Raw genomic sequence first — 17,388 nt, forward strand, 5'->3', positions numbered from 1 at the left:
GCCTTATTGTCTTTTCTATCTCTGACTAGCATGCGGATATAGTTATAAATTTTGGTGTTTTTTGCTGATTATTCAATATACATTAGCTATCTGTGGCATCGCAAAGTAAAATAACATAAGAAAAGAAATCTGAACGTATATCGAGATAATGCTTATGCAGAATTGTGCATTAAAAGTCATATTGCGGTCTCGAATTCTTTTCAGTTCTTCTCAAACATGCTGACATAACGTGAATAAAATCCGTGACTCGAGAAGGAGTCTCTTTGAATCGCTATTGTCCGAAGGAAAGGACCATCGGCGTGAGCGAGTTCCCGCGTAAAAGAAGAAAAAATGGGTCTCCTGCATAATTTATAAAGAGAACTTCGTAAAGGGTGCACACAAAACGATGAAATTGCTAAGTATGCAAAAGCCAGGAACGTCCACCTGTCCGTTTCGCGATCGTTCCAAAAGTTTGCCCGGTCGGTGCTATCACGTCGTCGTTTCACTCGTTAAAGCAGCAATTTCCAGCAAAATTTTTTCGCATTCCTCTTTCCACCATCGCCGGTCCAGAGTCAGAAAAAGCGGGACGTTCGACTTTTCACGAGTGAAAACAACGCTTTATTGTCTTCGCGGAACGCACTTCTTTTTGCATTTTTATATTATAAATGGGTAGCTCGTACATTATGCTGAATTTTTCAAGCTTCCTATAAAATTTTCCATGATTTTTATCTTACTTTAAAATCATGACGCTTTTATGAATTAAGTATTTATCGATTAACTAAAGGCAAATATGTATTACGCAGATCCGCCGTGTATTTGCAATTCGTTGAATACAGCGAGCTTTTTTTAGTACCGTGATTTGGCTAGGTTCAGTTAATAAATTATTATGTAGAATTTTTTTTTATAAAAGATTTAACTGTTAACTTTTTCGGAATATTGATTTGTGAAATGAACAGAAAAAATTAATGCGTAAAAATAAATATCTATAATTTGAGAATTATATAAATAGAGAGTTTCTCTTTTTAGCAATAATATTACCGCATATTTGGAATTATAAGTGTTGATGTGTGATGAAATGAAAAATTTAAAATACATAAGAATTTGAATGCATAATTATTTTTAATTTACAAAATTCTCTTTTTTAATCAGATCGCAGTTTGCATAATAATTAAAACTGTGAGAGAAAAACCTGCTTGTTTCTCTACAAATATATTTTTTAAAAGTTATGAGCAGTGTATAAATTCGGTAAAAAGCTTGAGGATAAAGCACTCCTTGCTGAAAAAGTTCACGACCCTTGCAGTTAATCCTATGTTATTTTTTATGCGTTCAGATCCTCCAGTCGTTTAAATTATTTTTTGAAAATGGAAGAAAACCCTCTGGAATATCTTGAAACTGACCGCAGAGGGCTGTAATTTTAATCGGGTGATTTTGATGTGCTCGGAGATAGCAAGAAAGATTGAAAGGGATCGCCCAAAGAGAATTGAAAAATTGCGATGTTTGTCCGCGTAAACTTTCTCTTGCATGTGTTGATGAAAAATTAATACACTAAATAGGACTGACGTTAAAACAATCATTTTATATCAAATAATATCTGAATCTTTATGATATTAGTTATAAAAGGAGAACGATATGTGTGCGCTTTTTAAAATTTTTAAAATTAATTTATACATTTTGCTTCATTAACGGGTGCTCTAAATCACTTCATCACAGGAACTTTGAACATAATAGATTTTTCTTCGGAGAAAAAGAGTGAGATAAATTAAATTATTAAATATCCACGATTTACATGAGAAGAAACTATTTATAGAAGAAAATTTTCTACATCTGTATAACTATTTATGGAAGAAAATTTTTTATATATATTTTCACAATAAATTAATAATAATAAGTATAGTTTTCTTGCGTGATATTGAAGCTGCTTATTAATGCGCATCAACGCTTTCATGAAGAGTTTGTTCGAGAAAGTTTACTTTAAATTTTGCTTGTGAAATCCGCGCACTGCTTAAACCTTGATTTGCGTTTTGCTTATGTTTGAGGAATGTCGGAAATATTCCGTTGTATTGAGAAAAGATAAATGATCCTCAATGGAGCTTACGTCGCTGGAAACATTTCAAGCTGGAAAAAAGTTTCGATCGTTTTTCTTCCCATTCGTTTTCTTTTATTTGACGCGGAGAGAAGGTTTTTATCAAGGTTTTCCTTCCTTCTCGCGACTTATGGGATTTTATATGATTGCTTATGAGAAAATATTAGGCATTGTTCGCTCGTCGCGCTTAGCGCAGAAGCTCTGCCGCAAATAAATCTCTTGTGCAACAAAAATAAAACTTTGATCGAGATCCAACGATATTTGGTGTACAGGATGCAATGCCATTCATAGATACAGGGTTTGTTTATTGCATTTGTATCGATCCAATAAAATACATTACTTTATAACAAAAGTTGTTTGTCAAGAACGATTTATGTTTACAGATTTTAACAAAGGATCCACACAATTATTCTTTCCCATAAAAGAAAACGAATGTCTGATTAAACCTGTGAAATCAAAAAAGAATGATGGAGAAAATCTAGCAAGAAATTATAATATATAGAGAAAAATACAAGATTCCCAATATTTTGTAAATTATCACAAAGTAAAAATTAATCCATTCAATTAAAGTGGTACTAGTAATCGAATCGATTCTAGTTGCATTAAAAATTATTATTGAGAAATTAAAGTACAAAAAAACGTTGAAAGGAACGCGAGAGCGAAAACAGCCGCACGTTTGAATCTCTCGGGCAAGAAAAATAAGCCGGGATAATCTTCGTCAACATCGTTCGCGGTGCTTATGGAAATCGAGCCTCGCTTTTCCTTTAACCATTATGAGATTTTCTAGACGTCAGCTATCCGCTGTCTGTGAAATGCGTTGCATTAAACTGCCCGTTCCGGGCCGGAGGATTGAAGACAGTTTTCCCAGTCGGCGGCTGGGCTTTTCATCGAGCTTACACACCGAGTTTTTCGATAATCACCTTTCATAACCACGTTTCCCCCTCGGTTACTTTTTTTACCCTTCCCTAGAATATTCTACCATCCTTCCGACGAGCCGATATCGTCCCGCCACTCTTCCACTAGTATAATCAACCTCATAGGAATGCGGCAAAAATAAAGGGAAGGAAATATCCTGCTCGCGATGTCCCTCGATGTGTTTATATTTTCTGTTATACACGCGCAAGATTTTCTTCAAGAGATACGCGAAAGAGAATAAAACGTGCTACAATTGGCAATCACTCGATGTATGAAATGCGAAACGTATATTATTCTCATTCGCGTTTATTGAATTTTTCGTCAAGTACATTTTACCCTTCCTCCTAGAGTACGAAATGAGCGATATTATTAACGCAATCGATCGATTTTTAATATCGAGCAGAAAATGACAAAGGAGGCAGAATTACCGGTCACTTATTATTACTAGCTGCTTCGATATTAACGATCATCGACCCCCATCTCTCTCCCCTGTGAAACACGGCAGGAGGATACATACTTCGAAAGTGGGTCGACGAGCGCAGCTTTTTTAAATAGCGGGTGCTTTCATGATCTCGAACAACTTTAATCCCTCGAACATTTTTCAATACCTACCTACCGTCGACAAAAATTTATATCCAAACATGTTTTCCTGTGATTATAGAGAGAGAAAGAGAGACAGAGAGCTGCATCGCGCATAAATTCTAACACAATGCACGTCATGTTTCGCATCATGTAATTCGACATTATTAGATATTTATAAAAATTTATAACCTAAGCTTCCCTTCAATCTCCCACCATTTACGTATTAAAAAATCATATGATTTTTATTATATCTTTATTATTTTATTACAATATATACTTATATTATATTTAAATTATTGAAAAAGGTTATGTAACACATTTTACAGATTTTACACGACATATGACTTCATTAATCAATCTGGAATACATTTTTCCATAGTAAATAATTTATGACTTATTAATATTCTACGTAAAATTCTAAATTAAATTAAAATTCTTAATGTACATTTTTAAATTAAGATACAAAGTAGTGAAAATTATTTAAAGTTTGAATTATTGTAAAATATTTTTTAAGATTTAATATTTTTTAATTTTAAAAGAATTATTGATGCATATATATATTTTTTTAAGATTAATGAATTTTAGATATTTTTATAGCAAGAAAAGTTAAAATATTTAAACTAAATAAATATGTTAAATTTTATAATTTAAGCAAGAACAAATATATAAATAAAAGAAAATTATTAATTAGATTAATTAAAAATACATCCCAATATAATAATATCCACTTACTTTCGAGCATTTCGTAAATTTCTTTAGAAACACTTTCGAACTCAAGTCTTTAATTCATTGCTTCTTGATCAGTTGAATAATGCATTCTTATTCGTTCCGCGGAATTGATTATAATAAAACTTTCGCGTATGTACTTTAATTTTATTCTCATCAATTCTGTTAAACCATAAGAAGATTTTCCATGCGGTGCTATTGATTCCGCACGTCACGGTCTTTGAATTGCGAGTATTAATCCGCTCTCGAACAAGCTATTCGCGTAAATTTATTGAGTTGTGGATGACCAAAATCCTTTCAAAGTGATTATGTCGCTGAGATTAATTGTGCATTAACTACTGCATTAAATGACAGCAATGATGATGCCCAAATTACTCATTTTAGAGAGAACATCTGATGCACTTAATTACGCAATAAAATTTAAATATATAAATAAACACATTTCATATGCACAAAGGATTTTATATTATTTTTAATAATTGATTGTTACATTATTTTTAATAATTTTTCCATATTATTCTTTCAATTCATTTTTGTACGTGCCATCGGCATAAATCTTACAGAGGTAAAGCTTTTTTAGTTCATTATCCGGTTAACTCGCAGTGGTCGGCTAACTTGCTAACTATTAATTGCGATAATTGGCACGTTCGACTACCTCGACTGACGGGCGTTAAATTGTCAGTTTCGCTAAAGTTTAAGAATGCGAATCCCCCGTGAATTCTTGCTGGCCATCTTGTGTGTCTACCTTCATGATATTTATGCTGTCACTTTATCTCAAAGTAGCGGCAAGTTTGCCCGCGATAAGAGATATTTGGTGTACACGCCACCTAAGCCCAATGCGGCGACGAGAGTTCAGGTATACTCAAAGATTTCTCTTAAATAAAATGCGCGATAGAATACGTGAGAAATTATAAATAGATCATATCTCGTTTTCACGAAATTGTTAAAGATTATTGCTAAATTTATTGCTAAATAAATTAATTTATTCGAATTTATTTTTTTTTATTTTATTTCCAATAAAAATATATATTATAATTATTTTTATATTTTTGTTCAAATTTCAATCAAATATTTCGCTCTTTTTTGATTGATTGAATTGACATATGGATATTGAAACGTTTTTGGAATTACATAATAATTAGAATTATTCGATGTGTCATTTTAAATAAATATTTGAGTGTATCCGTTGTCTAATTTATTTAAGTCGAATAGCACTTTATAGAATATTTTACAAGATTTACTCTCAGTTCTTCGAGGTTAAGTAAAAGTTAAGTAAAAATCGTTTTGTGTTGTTCGAATCATTTCATACAACTCTCGATAGTGAACGACGTGTTTGATAGATGTTCGCGATCGCCGGTTATTCGAATCACAGAGTTTCGAGAGAGACACCCATTTTCCGATCTAATTTCGTGCGATTGAATCTCGATCGGTGTTGGAAAGGGAGGAGGGGTGAGGAAGAGGGCGAGAGGGTGAAGGGCGTGATTCGATCTCTGGTTATGGCAAACGATCGATGACACCTTCCTATATTTGAAAACCGTTCCAGTTAATCCTCGGCCTCGGTTTACCCATGGAAGTTGACGTCAGCATGATTATCGGCTATGTGTTGAAATTTAATTACAACCTGCCCTATAACGCCTCGTACTTGACGGATCCATACGTCCGCTATGACAGATCGATCAGTCGCCGTGTCGAGCCTGATGAGAATGACGCTTCTCCGTCAAATGCGAAAGGTATCACGTTCTTTTTATTTGCAAAGGGTGCGAAACTAATTGATTTATCGAGCTTCTACTCTTAAAAACTTCTTCTCGTTCTTCTCATCTTCCAACAGAAAAACATATGTCATATCATCATGCTATCTTGTAATGTTAATTCATTATTCGTTGCTTTGTTATAGAATATTATAATAATTTTCACATCAACAATTTTTCTCATGTTAAATAAATTTTAATCATCGCGTTAAAAAGCAGAAGGAAATAAATTAAAATCCTCAACTTTATAATTGATTGCGCCCAATGCGCATTTAATTATTTAATTAATTAAAATAATATTTTTATCTCGAGTCATTCAGATGTTTCGTAAGCTTTTGAATATTTTTATGGAAAAGATTTGTTTTCTTTCTGTTTCTCGAATCGATATATATTCGAAAAGAAAAGATAAATGTTGAAGAAAACTTGAGATTTCATCAAGTATCGTTGCATATAAAAGTAACATTACATATAAAATATATCGAAAAATCTTTTGAAATTCTGTTTTTCGAGATCCGACAAGACCGAATAAGATGAAGATTTTTTCCCCCTTTATACGTATATTTAATATATATTTAATGAGGCTACTTTTGTCGCGTGCTTATCTCGCGATAATGGATATTATTTTACTCTTTTATCGAAAAACTTTCTCATTTTCACTTTGATCTAGTAATCTAAACTTAACGCAGCTTGGATATTTTCTTATTTCTTTCGTCGCTACTATCTTCTTATTTGTATATTAAATTCATAAAGAATTATGGTCTTTAATGCGATTTTTAAGAATATTTCTTGGAAATATCTTTCTTATTAATAATTTTTGACAATAATATAAAGAGTCTCATACAATGCGTAATATCATAATCAAATCTTATATATCTCAAACTGAATATAAAAATGTAACAATACATATATAGATTAATCTCAACGTTATCTCAAGTACATTATCTCAAGTTTAAAAGAAGATTATATGGTGAAAAATAAATATTTTTTAATTAAAAGAAAATTATCTATCATTAATTTTTTAGAAAGAATATCTTATTTATTCATCTGAAACTTTTTCTATGCTATAAAGTATTGTATAGTAATATTACTATATATCTGAAAATAATTATTAATTTATTATATCTCTTTATATCTCTTTATATTTATTATATCTCTTTATATCTCTATCTATTAGACTTTAAAAAAGTCTTTCTACAAAAAAAAAAATCATACTATATTTTAATAAATAATTTACGAAATCAACTGCACTTGAAACTAAACAATTTAAAAAAGATATATAATATAAATAAAATAAAAAAAAGGAAAATTAATGATATATATTTTATTTATATTTTTAATTTTATATTTATGAAATTAATACCATCTTTCTCATATATATTTCTTTTTTATCTTCGTTATTATTTTTTCGGATGAAGCATCACTGATATCTAGATGGGAATGCTACAAGATTCTCGAGTCGCTCTTCGAATCTACACGCTCTGGTAAAGCCTGCCTCTTAAAAACCATTTGCGAGGCCGCGACGATGCCTTTCGGACGAAGCCACACTCTGACGGCGCAATTCGCTCATATTTTCCTCACGTAAGCGTTAATCCGGCAAGTAGTCTCTTGGAATAATCTTCGTTAAGCCTAGCATAGCTGTGCGATTAAGGAACTGTTATGTTTACTGTACCATTGTCACAGCTTAGGAACGCGGTTAATTCATGCATGACCATATTATGCATAGTATATATCCGAACTCACGTGTATGCTTGCAAAATATGCATATAGATATATATTATGAGGCAAGTTTCTTATTATAATAATAGCAGATTTTATTTTATTTTATCGACAGCGTTACATTATTAATATGTTTTTATAATAATCGTTCTGCACGACATATTTTTGCAAAATACAAGTCATAAATTTTAAAAGTATAATACAATATTCTGATATAGTATAAATATTTCAGGCCTTCCACCACATCTGAGTCATACGGGGATGTTTTTGATCAAGAATATCACGCCGCTGAGATCGCGGGACAACAAGATCCTAGCAACTGCGACAACTTATATCCCGAATGCACGGAAAGCCTCTTGGATTATTTTACCGAAATCTATTAAAATAACTGTGCCATTCCGTGAGAAGCGCTCTTACTTTAGCGTCTTAGCCCTATATCATAACGCTATTTATATTATATCTCTAGAAATCTAGCGCAATCTCTATCGTGACAGCAGAATCGATTGGTGCTTTTTTTAATCTCACAGTTGAAAGGCAATATTTGTCGTAATTTTTTTTTATTTTTAATACGAAATATTTGACATTTAATTTGCATTAATTAATAATTATAAAGAAAGCAAGAGAGTTTTATTTATGATTTATTGTGAAAAAGCAAACGTTCTTAACAATTTCCATTCGCAAAACTTCATTTGCTGAAATTACGCAATTAATTAAATTAAATTAAATTTGAGTTATATGCATGTAACACGTTGCTCTCCGAAGTATTTCCGATATAAGTCTTCGAACGAGAATACAGTGAAAAAATTGCTGGAGATTGGAGACGCAAACGAACTATCCTTTTTAATAACAGTTGTGTTGCACCGCGTGATGATTAGTAGCCGATTTCTCTGGCTTCTATAAATTTCAAACCGGTCATTTTCTCCTCGCATGCACCTGTTGTCGAACGAGAATATTGGCAATAACAAACCCAATAACTGCGTCACGTTCCAATCGCTTTTGAACGCGACTTTTATATATTTTTCGCTTCCGCGCGTATCTCCCTCTCACGATTCCTTTTCACCGTTCTTTTTCATTCACTTTCGTCCTGCCGCCATTGTCCTGTTTCTTAATATTTGTAATATTAGATCGGACGCGATCGTGCGATCGGAGCTCGTAACTTATTTCTATACCAACGCACGTTCCACCCTATATTATGTGCACTGGTTGCTCTGCAAACACTGGTTGTGATGATAAATCTTACGATAGTATCAAAAGAGACTGATTTGAGAGGGACAAAATCGATACAAAATCGTATTAATTTTGATGCGACCTAAATTTAATATTAATTAAAGAATTAAAATTAATTTAATATTAATTTAAATTAAAAAATTAATTTAAATTTAATATTAATTAAAGAATTAAAATTTCTATCATATTAAATTTCACATTAATATTAATTGTTAATCTTTTTCAATTTTTGTAAATGTATATAAATAAAAAAGAAATGCAAAGTAATTTTTAATAATCGTATATTAATATGCAGAGTGCAAGATTCTTAGAAAGTAATAAAGGACCTCGATATATTATAAAGTAAAAGAATAGATTTTCGGAAAAGCGTGAGGGAATCTCAATATTACGGCATCCAGATAGGAAAACGTGACATGAAAAATAGGATCGGATGATCCGAGTTGTGCTGGTAATCACGCAATAAAAAAGGCAATAAGCAGTGTGTCCTCGACAGGAGGTCAAAGCTTCATGGAGATGGTGATAAAAAGAGAATGGTACTCTACAAAAATTGAGCTAGCTGGATTTATATATCGCCTATATTTTACATAAAATTATTTTATTATCTCAATTATATTACTTCACTCTATTAGCAGCTGATTGAATTTACATCTCTGTTAATAATTTTTTTAAGATAATTTTTTAAAATAATTTTTAAGATAATTTTTTTTCAGATAATATATAACATTCGGCTAGAATTCTATATATAATTTTATGTATTGCGTAAAATGTTATGTATTACAAAAAAAATTGTAAAAATGTAAAGCCGGTCCGATTCATAGTCCGATTTTATATTTGAAATCGTCTTAAGTTCGAGCTTGAAATGCTACGCAGCTATTTGATTGAATGAGGTCTTAAGTCAACCTCGGACCACTTAAGACATTCTTAAATATAAGATCGGACTATGAATACCAGCCTAAGAGAATTATAATAAATTGAATTCTGTCTTGCATATTGTCGCAAATTATAGATTGTATAACTTTATTATACAATGTTATACAACTTATTAATTTTATTAGAATTACGTATTGTTAGTAATTTGCCATTTTCTAATTTTGTGGACAACTAGAACCATTTATCCTTATCGAGTGGACGGAGCAATTGGTTTGGCTGTATTGCCGTGGAATGTACCATCGTGTATTCTGCCACGAAATTGAATTACAACTCCAGAACGATGTAATAAAACCTACCCTTCTCGGGTATATATCCTTGTTCGCCCATCGTTGGGGCAAGTGTAAGAAGAAACGAATCAACCCCCAACCGTTTTCTCTGGATTGTCCAGAAAGGTTCGTTATCGATCAGCGATAAACAAGTTCTGACTCACGTAATGGAAATTTAACGATCTTACAGACGTTAAAATGTTTTAACATAAATTATAATGAATGATAAATATGTTTACAATTAATATTAAATTCGCATCGAAAAAAATCATTTATTTCGTAAAATTACAACTTAACAAATCGTATACAATTTATAATGAAATTTATGTAACGGTGCATCGCGCGAAAGAATCCAAATGCTTTTGTTCTATTTTAGGTTTATTTTAATCATTCATTTCAAGCACTTCTAAGGTGCTGACGCGAACAATGGATATTTTTTTCAATTTTCGTTTTAAGTGGCACGTACAACCGGGCTACTGCGGAAAATGGAGCCCCCGATAACCCCCATTGTTGACCAGCGTGATAAACTGACCCCGCATACGTCTTCTTTTGTTTCAGAAATACCCCGCGTGCTCTGTTACGTAACCATTTATTTTTCTTCCAGCGTTGATTTTGTGCATTGTATAAACCCAGTCTCTTCCAATATATAAAGAGAAATGATCGAAGCAGCGGAAATGTTACCTGCCACGCTATTAAGGATGTACCTTTATAATTTCAACTGTTTAATTTCAAAGATAAAATTTCCGTAACAAGATGATTAATTTAGTTATACAACGCCGCACTTTTTTTTAATTGTATAATCTACAAGAGCGCATTACAATGATTTTATATCATTAAATGCAAACGTTCATCAACTCAACATCGTAGAATAATACGAAGACTTGGTCGAAGGATAAATGTTTCTTTTGTCGAGTTGAATCTTCATCTTTCGTCAAGGATTCGCGGATGAATGAACGTTGTTCAGTCGTACGTGGTCGACTGTGGACACAGCACACGTGCCACATTTTGTATTCAGCATCTGTTTCAAAGGTGAGTTTATGTACATAACACGCAGGTGAGTTTTGAGATCGTGCTGTGATTCAATTTAACGCCGGTAATCGCGGACTGGCCGAGATTTTACGATGTCTTCTGAGATTCACGAGAGACTGATCTTTCCACGATGAAATTTCTTTCTTCTTGTTACATACGTCAATCATTTTTCTTCACGCGATCGCAATCTATCATTTATCTTCGTACAAATATCGCGTCAAGATTTTACTGGGATTGTTCGTTTAAAGAACGCGAAGTATTCATTGCCACCCATCGTCGAAAGTAAAGTTGTAAAGATCAGAAGTAAGGAAAGCGAGTGATTCTTGATTTTAGGGCCATGGAAAGAAAATATCTTTATTTATGAGAGATAAGAGAATTTAAATTCAAAATTATCCATCTTGCAGCTGATACCGTGAATACTCAGAACAAAATTTATGTGTTTTTTTCCTTTTATTTCATCAAAATAATGGAAGCGAAATGTATATTTTAAGCAAGCCTTCTACCATCTTCCTCTTTTTATATAATCGAAAAAATCTACTTTTGGTCTTTTTATTGGCCAATCCTCGGAGATTGTTTTGAGAAAGATCAATGTTGCGTTGCTGTTTCACGAAATATAGTTCCTCTTGCGTTGATTGAAGACACTACCAGATGAATTTAAGTTAGGCCGGACTTAAAGATATTGCTCTTTCCGTTCAAAGATTTTTGTTCCTTTTCTCTTCTTTCTTTTTCACATAATACGACTTCGATTTGGACCCGAGTCGGCTATGGCTCCTCGCGTCGTTCTTATCGAATTTTCTCTCGACGCTATCGGCAAAGTGCCGATCCATTCCTCCTGCCGTATTAAGACGATATCATAACGAAATGGAGCGCAAATGTACTCTTCCTTTTGCGGTTCTCCGATAGATTTTTTTTCCTGTTAGCGGCTCGCAGGGTCACTGAACTCGCTTTGGCACTCGACAGTTTGCGAAGGGATTCGCGAAGCTGGCGCCGATTTTTTAAAGCGAAAGAGAGAGGAACGTCTCGAATATCACGTGAAGGAAAATGGTTACTGCAGCCATGTATCAGCTGTAAAAAAGACTGTTGTATAACGAGAAGAAATAGATTAAAACGAAAATTTTCCAGAAGATTTTTAAATAAAACATTTCTTTGATACACGTACTTATAAATGAACGGAATAAAAGAAATTAATTAATAGAGAAATTAATTATTAGAGAAAATTCCATTTTTGAAACATGAATAATTTTATGAGAGAAATAATATAATTCGAGAATTATCAAAATTTGTAGCAATTTCTAATTTTTTCTATTATACTTTTCTCTTTTACATAGATCATAAAACAATTATTAATTATTAGAGAAAATACCATTTTTGAAACATGAATAATTTTATGAGAGAAATAATATAATTCGAGAATTATCAAAATTTGTAGCAATTTCTAATTTTTTCTATTATACTTTTCTCTTTTACATAGATTATAAAACAATTTATCCGACAATAAGAATTAGATTGGATGCTTATGATTATCGCGTAATTATTTTTAAGTTTATCTCATTTATTCGTTCGAGAAGTTAGGAAAGAGATTAATAAAGTACGCTTATCTCTCGTAGCGTTAATAATTCTTACAGCAATAACGACCCGTTAAAGCAACTCCGTCGGGATACTCATTCGCTTCTTCGCGCTATTTCTCGTTGCGACGAATATTTAATTTACACGACGAACGCGAGAAAAAATTTCGCGACGCGATGCGAAACCTGACTTATTAATGGAGACACGTTGCATGTAACTTTGTACGATTACATCGCTGGTGTAAGCGCGAGATTTCAAATATTTGTCCGAGAGGCGTTTACAGACCGAGAAGTGCATTATACGAAAACTGGCCTCATTATGCATGCGTCGGCGGTGGGGAGGAGGTGGAAATTGCTTGCTCCTCGTCGGATTACGTAAACGGTCTTCGAACCCGGCCGCAATTCGACTCCCGGAAACCGGAGCAAACATTTGCGACTTGGGATGTTTAACGGGTTTCCCGCGCGCGCGAAAACGATGCTTTCGCAGTTTGCCGTCTTCGGAATCGGCGACGAAGTCGAGCTTAATCACGTCGGGGAATCGTCTCATTGAGACTGTAATCCTGGGAAAATGATCGCGTCGATCGCTCTCACTCTGTTCCTGTTTTGTCAATCGATCAACATCAGTGAATGTCTCCTGGAGAGCGACACTCGTGTAAACAGCACGAGCGAGCAAATCTCACAGCGCAGAATGAAAAGGAGTCTCACTTTTCCTGACCCAGCCACGATCCTGGTACGTAATCGATTAATCGCGTCTCCCCTATTATTGATGTCACTAATTAAGCATTGATTATCTATTTAAAAAGTTACACATGCACAGAATTTTATTTGAAAAAAGTTTGGTAAATTGTATCTTGAAGTAATATTTTAATTACGCTATATTTTATCGCGACATCCACATAGATTAGCGCGTAGTTTTTATTATTCGAATAATTAAAACGGCCGTTCGTTAAGCTTGTCCGTGAAAATGAATATACACAGCCCTTTCGTGCGCGTTCCACCCTTCGTCGTTCATCCAATTTTCAGGACAGCGTGTTTCCACGAAAACACCACAACGGTCTCGCACGTCGGCGATGGTCTCGGCCTTTGAACAAATGGCGCGAAGAAAATCGACCAGCACGAAAAATCGTTATTCGCCACGAGTTTTTTCATTCACGACATGAATAATTATTCGCCTCTCGCGAATGACGTCACCGGAAAATTATTAGATGGCCGTTTTGACAGTCCGGCGCATACAACGTCAACTTTCGTGGTTTTCATTCAATTTCCACGACAGTTGACGAAGGCGAGGGTTGGAGGAGAACTTATAGAAGAGAGATAAACTATACGCATACTTATAAAACGTTTCTATATGAATAGTCTCTCGTGGACTCGTATATGAATTTCGATAAAACCGCGAATTTCCAGAGAAACTCGTACTTTGGCGTCTGGAGAGGACAATTTAACGAGATATTCGTCGGATAGAGATCGGCGAGGAGCGTTTTTACATATCGTGCCTACGAGATTGCTTGAACGAACGAAATCGATACATTCCATGAATCCGTTGACAGATTAAAGCTAGCGCAGAATGGCTTTCATTATTCGTATTTTTTTAGAAACAAATCAATCGGACCGACGACTTAAGTCAGAAAATGGTGTTTGGAGAACACATTTTCAATACGGCAAGCGAGAATGTTTATTCTTATATTTACATTACCATCGTGAACACATGCGCGAGGAATGCTACGTTTGCTCAAGATTAACAAGCTTTCCGTAGCTTTCGAAACACATTTATTCAGCAAATACGTGTAATGAGAGAATACATCTCGTTAGTCGTCCGTAAACAAACTTTTCATTTAGATTTCTGAGGAACAAGAAGATTGCACCGAAAATTATGAGCGTATTAATTTCATGGTTTCCGCGGTAGTTTAAACCTCTGGAGATTTTTCCTTCCATTTTTCACGTTATCTCTAGCGTGAAATCTATAAAAATATTAAAATATTAAAAAATCACATTTATTTTCGATCCTTATAACATTCATAATTGGCAGTTTTTATTCAACATATATTTTTTAATTTAACTTGGAGAATTCTTTTGGACGAGTCTCTGTCGGCTATATTAACTGATAATAGCTCGCATTTCCAATGCAAAGGGATTAGTTGGATTGGCGAGAGATATTCGCGTCGGAATTACGCTCGTACGATACGTTCGCAATCAATTATTCGCGCATAATGTCGGGTGCGGACAGGCGGCATTGTTTACCGGCCGGAGAGGGGTAGAAATACTGCGTGTCGGCCCCCTTTTTTCGTCGGCGTGCATTTTCTCTTCCGGTGAGAGAGCCGAGATACTCGCCGCCCAGATACTCGGCGGCGGAACGCGATTCCATGCGGAAATTTGCGGTTTTATCGGAAATTCATACGAGGGGCGGGGCTCGCATGCGAACCCGACGCGGAAATTGGATGAACTTCGTACGATCGTTCGAGATTCATTGCGAGTCTACCGTACACCAAGCGTTCCCAAATCATTGTATGTGTGTGTCTTTTTAATGACGGATTCGTCAACCAATTTTGGAGTCGAATTTTTTTTGACGAAAATATCGAGGCATTAAGAATCTTTAAGAATGTTTTGTACCTATTTTCAAAATATTGAGAATTTAATGAAAATTGCACAGAATGTCCTTATATAGAATTTAGAATCTTCAGTACAATTTTTAAATCGATTCACTAAAGCGTTCACAAGTTATAAGGATTTTAATTTGCACCGAATTAACATGTGTTCTTATAAACGTATAACCACATCGATTCAAATGACAAAAACACAAATAATAATATTCAGAATTTGTTTAAAATTTGCAAAAGTTTAGATACAGAGAAAATATTTGGTCAAATAATATTATACAAGTACTAACTGGTTAAAAAGATATTAAATATAATTCCATAAAGTTAGCCATGTATCTGTCACAAGATGAATTCTCTGCCAAAAGTTAATCATTTCGATTAACAAAATTCGGAATATTTCAGTAAAAACGCAATAAATATTAAAAAATACTCTGCACTGTAGCTAAGATCAAATTGTAATATTCCACACAATTTCTTACACTCAAAATACACCAAAAGTGGATATTCGTTAATATTGATTTTCAGCTACTTTTTGTTGGGATTGTACATACAAAACATCCTTAAGTTACAAGCGATTAAAGAAAAAAGACTTCTTGCAAAATAAATTTCAAATAAATAGCAAAATTACGCTCTTCAGTTAATTTAAAGCGAAATTTACTTTAATAAAAATTTTATTCAAGATTTATTCTTAATTACAAGGATATATATATGTAGTGTGAAAAATTGGAAAATTACAATAAATGACTTTCTCGATATTTTCACTAGAAATCGACTTTAAATCGATCAAAGAATCTTTAAAATAATATCAGGTAGTTTTCAGATATTTTGCATATAAAGAAATAATATCGTTATATCGCCAGCAAAAATAATGAGATGCGATGATTATGGCATGATTGTTTTTATTACCACTTATTAACTATGCTCTTACAGTTGATCTTTGGCCTGGGCACTCCATTGCAGCTGGATCGCGAAAGCGTAATCGTGGGTGTATTTGCGAAAACAATTTACAATTTGCCGACTAATGCCACGGATTTTACAGAACCAGGAGTGTATTACACAAGAGCTAGTAAAAGCAGATGGAGTTTTTACAAAATGTTTGAAAAGATGATAGCTCTGTACGGTTTTGGTGGCAAAGAATGTTTGCTAAGAGCTATTTGCGAAGTAGCATATGTTCCGTTTGACATTCATCACGGATTACTAGGAGAGTTAGTACAGACTTTTCTTAGGTAGGTAAATAATGTATTATTTTTGAAAAAATTTTTGTATCTATTGCAAGTTTCTTTTTACGAAAATAAATTACAAAAGAAGAAATTAAATTAACATATCAGAATTAAATAATAGAATTTTACAGATATATATATTTTAAAGAACTAATACAAGTGGGTTTTATTTTTTAATTTGTATCAAGCAACTTAAATATTATTTTCATTAATTTTTATTAAGCAACTCAAATTCATTTCGATTCTCAGTTGAAAAACTTATTACAAAATGATTATGTTAATATATATCATACATTTATCTTCCTGAATATTTTACTTATAAAAAAAATATATTTGTTATCGATAATTATTTGAAACAGACATTGTTAGCGAAAGAAATCGATTGATCGCTCTGCATCACACCAGTCACTCGTGCGTGTCAATTACACGCGAATATAATGTTGCAATAGGAGGGGTAACGAGGTATTTAACAAATACCGCAAATACGCAGCCCGGAGGGTTCTCCCGATATAAGCATATATACATTCACGATATTCCCAATAATTCCGATATATTTGTTCTATATCCATATCCATTGATAATTTTTAAATTTTTTTATGATTTTTGCGATTTAACGAGCAAAAACTCCATGTGATTCCAGACCCTCCACTACCCAGGAAGAATACGACGAATACGGGGATCAGGAGTATCGGGCGGCCGAACAGCTGGGCGAGCAGGTGGAAGGTGAAAACTGCCACACCCTTTATCCAGAATGCCACAGAAGTGTACTCGACGTGTTTTCGACATTGATCACATGAAACCGAAATCT

The 17,388-nt window shown here is 33.5% G+C and overlaps 3 protein-coding genes across 3 annotated transcripts in view; 2 read left to right on the top strand and 1 right to left on the bottom strand.

The window, feature by feature from the left end:
* Positions 1-17,388, bottom strand: part of LOC105256064 — an 89,088-nt gene that overhangs the window by 10,955 nt on the left and 60,745 nt on the right. The gene's annotated exons all lie outside the window — the stretch shown is intronic.
* Positions 4,986-8,273, top strand: LOC112639523. The gene is made up of 4 exons (XM_025413782.1): positions 4,986-5,141; positions 5,829-6,015; positions 7,449-7,611; positions 7,982-8,273. Exons 1-4 carry the CDS (start codon positions 4,986-4,988, stop codon positions 8,130-8,132), a joined length of 657 nt encoding a protein of 218 aa, XP_025269567.1. The 3' UTR covers positions 8,133-8,273.
* On the top strand, positions 13,335-16,590 carry LOC105256055. The gene is made up of 2 exons (XM_025413784.1): positions 13,335-13,496; positions 16,291-16,590. The coding sequence occupies exons 1-2, from the start codon at positions 13,335-13,337 to the stop codon at positions 16,588-16,590; spliced, it is 462 nt and encodes a 153-aa protein (XP_025269569.1).

The sequence above is a fragment of the Camponotus floridanus genome, unplaced genomic scaffold, assembly GCF_003227725.1.
Source record: "Camponotus floridanus strain SB8 unplaced genomic scaffold, Cflo_v7.5 scaffold7, whole genome shotgun sequence".
Classification (NCBI taxonomy): Eukaryota; Metazoa; Arthropoda; class Insecta; order Hymenoptera; family Formicidae; genus Camponotus; species Camponotus floridanus.

Bases quoted from the DNA above. Each gene is read 5' to 3' on its own strand.
- LOC112639523 (XM_025413782.1), top strand. From the start codon at position 4,986: ATGCGAATCCCCCGTGAATTCTTGCTGGCCATCTTGTGTGTCTACCTT. The intron at 5,142-5,828 runs GTATACTCAAAG...AAACCGTTCCAG, and splicing joins ATGCGGCGACGAGAGTTCAG to TTAATCCTCGGCCTCGGTTT. The intron at 6,016-7,448 runs GTATCACGTTCT...TTTCGGATGAAG, and splicing joins TTCTCCGTCAAATGCGAAAG to CATCACTGATATCTAGATGG.
- LOC105256055 (XM_025413784.1), top strand. From the start codon at position 13,335: ATGATCGCGTCGATCGCTCTCACTCTGTTCCTGTTTTGTCAATCGATC. The intron at 13,497-16,290 runs GTACGTAATCGA...ATGCTCTTACAG, and splicing joins CTGACCCAGCCACGATCCTG to TTGATCTTTGGCCTGGGCAC.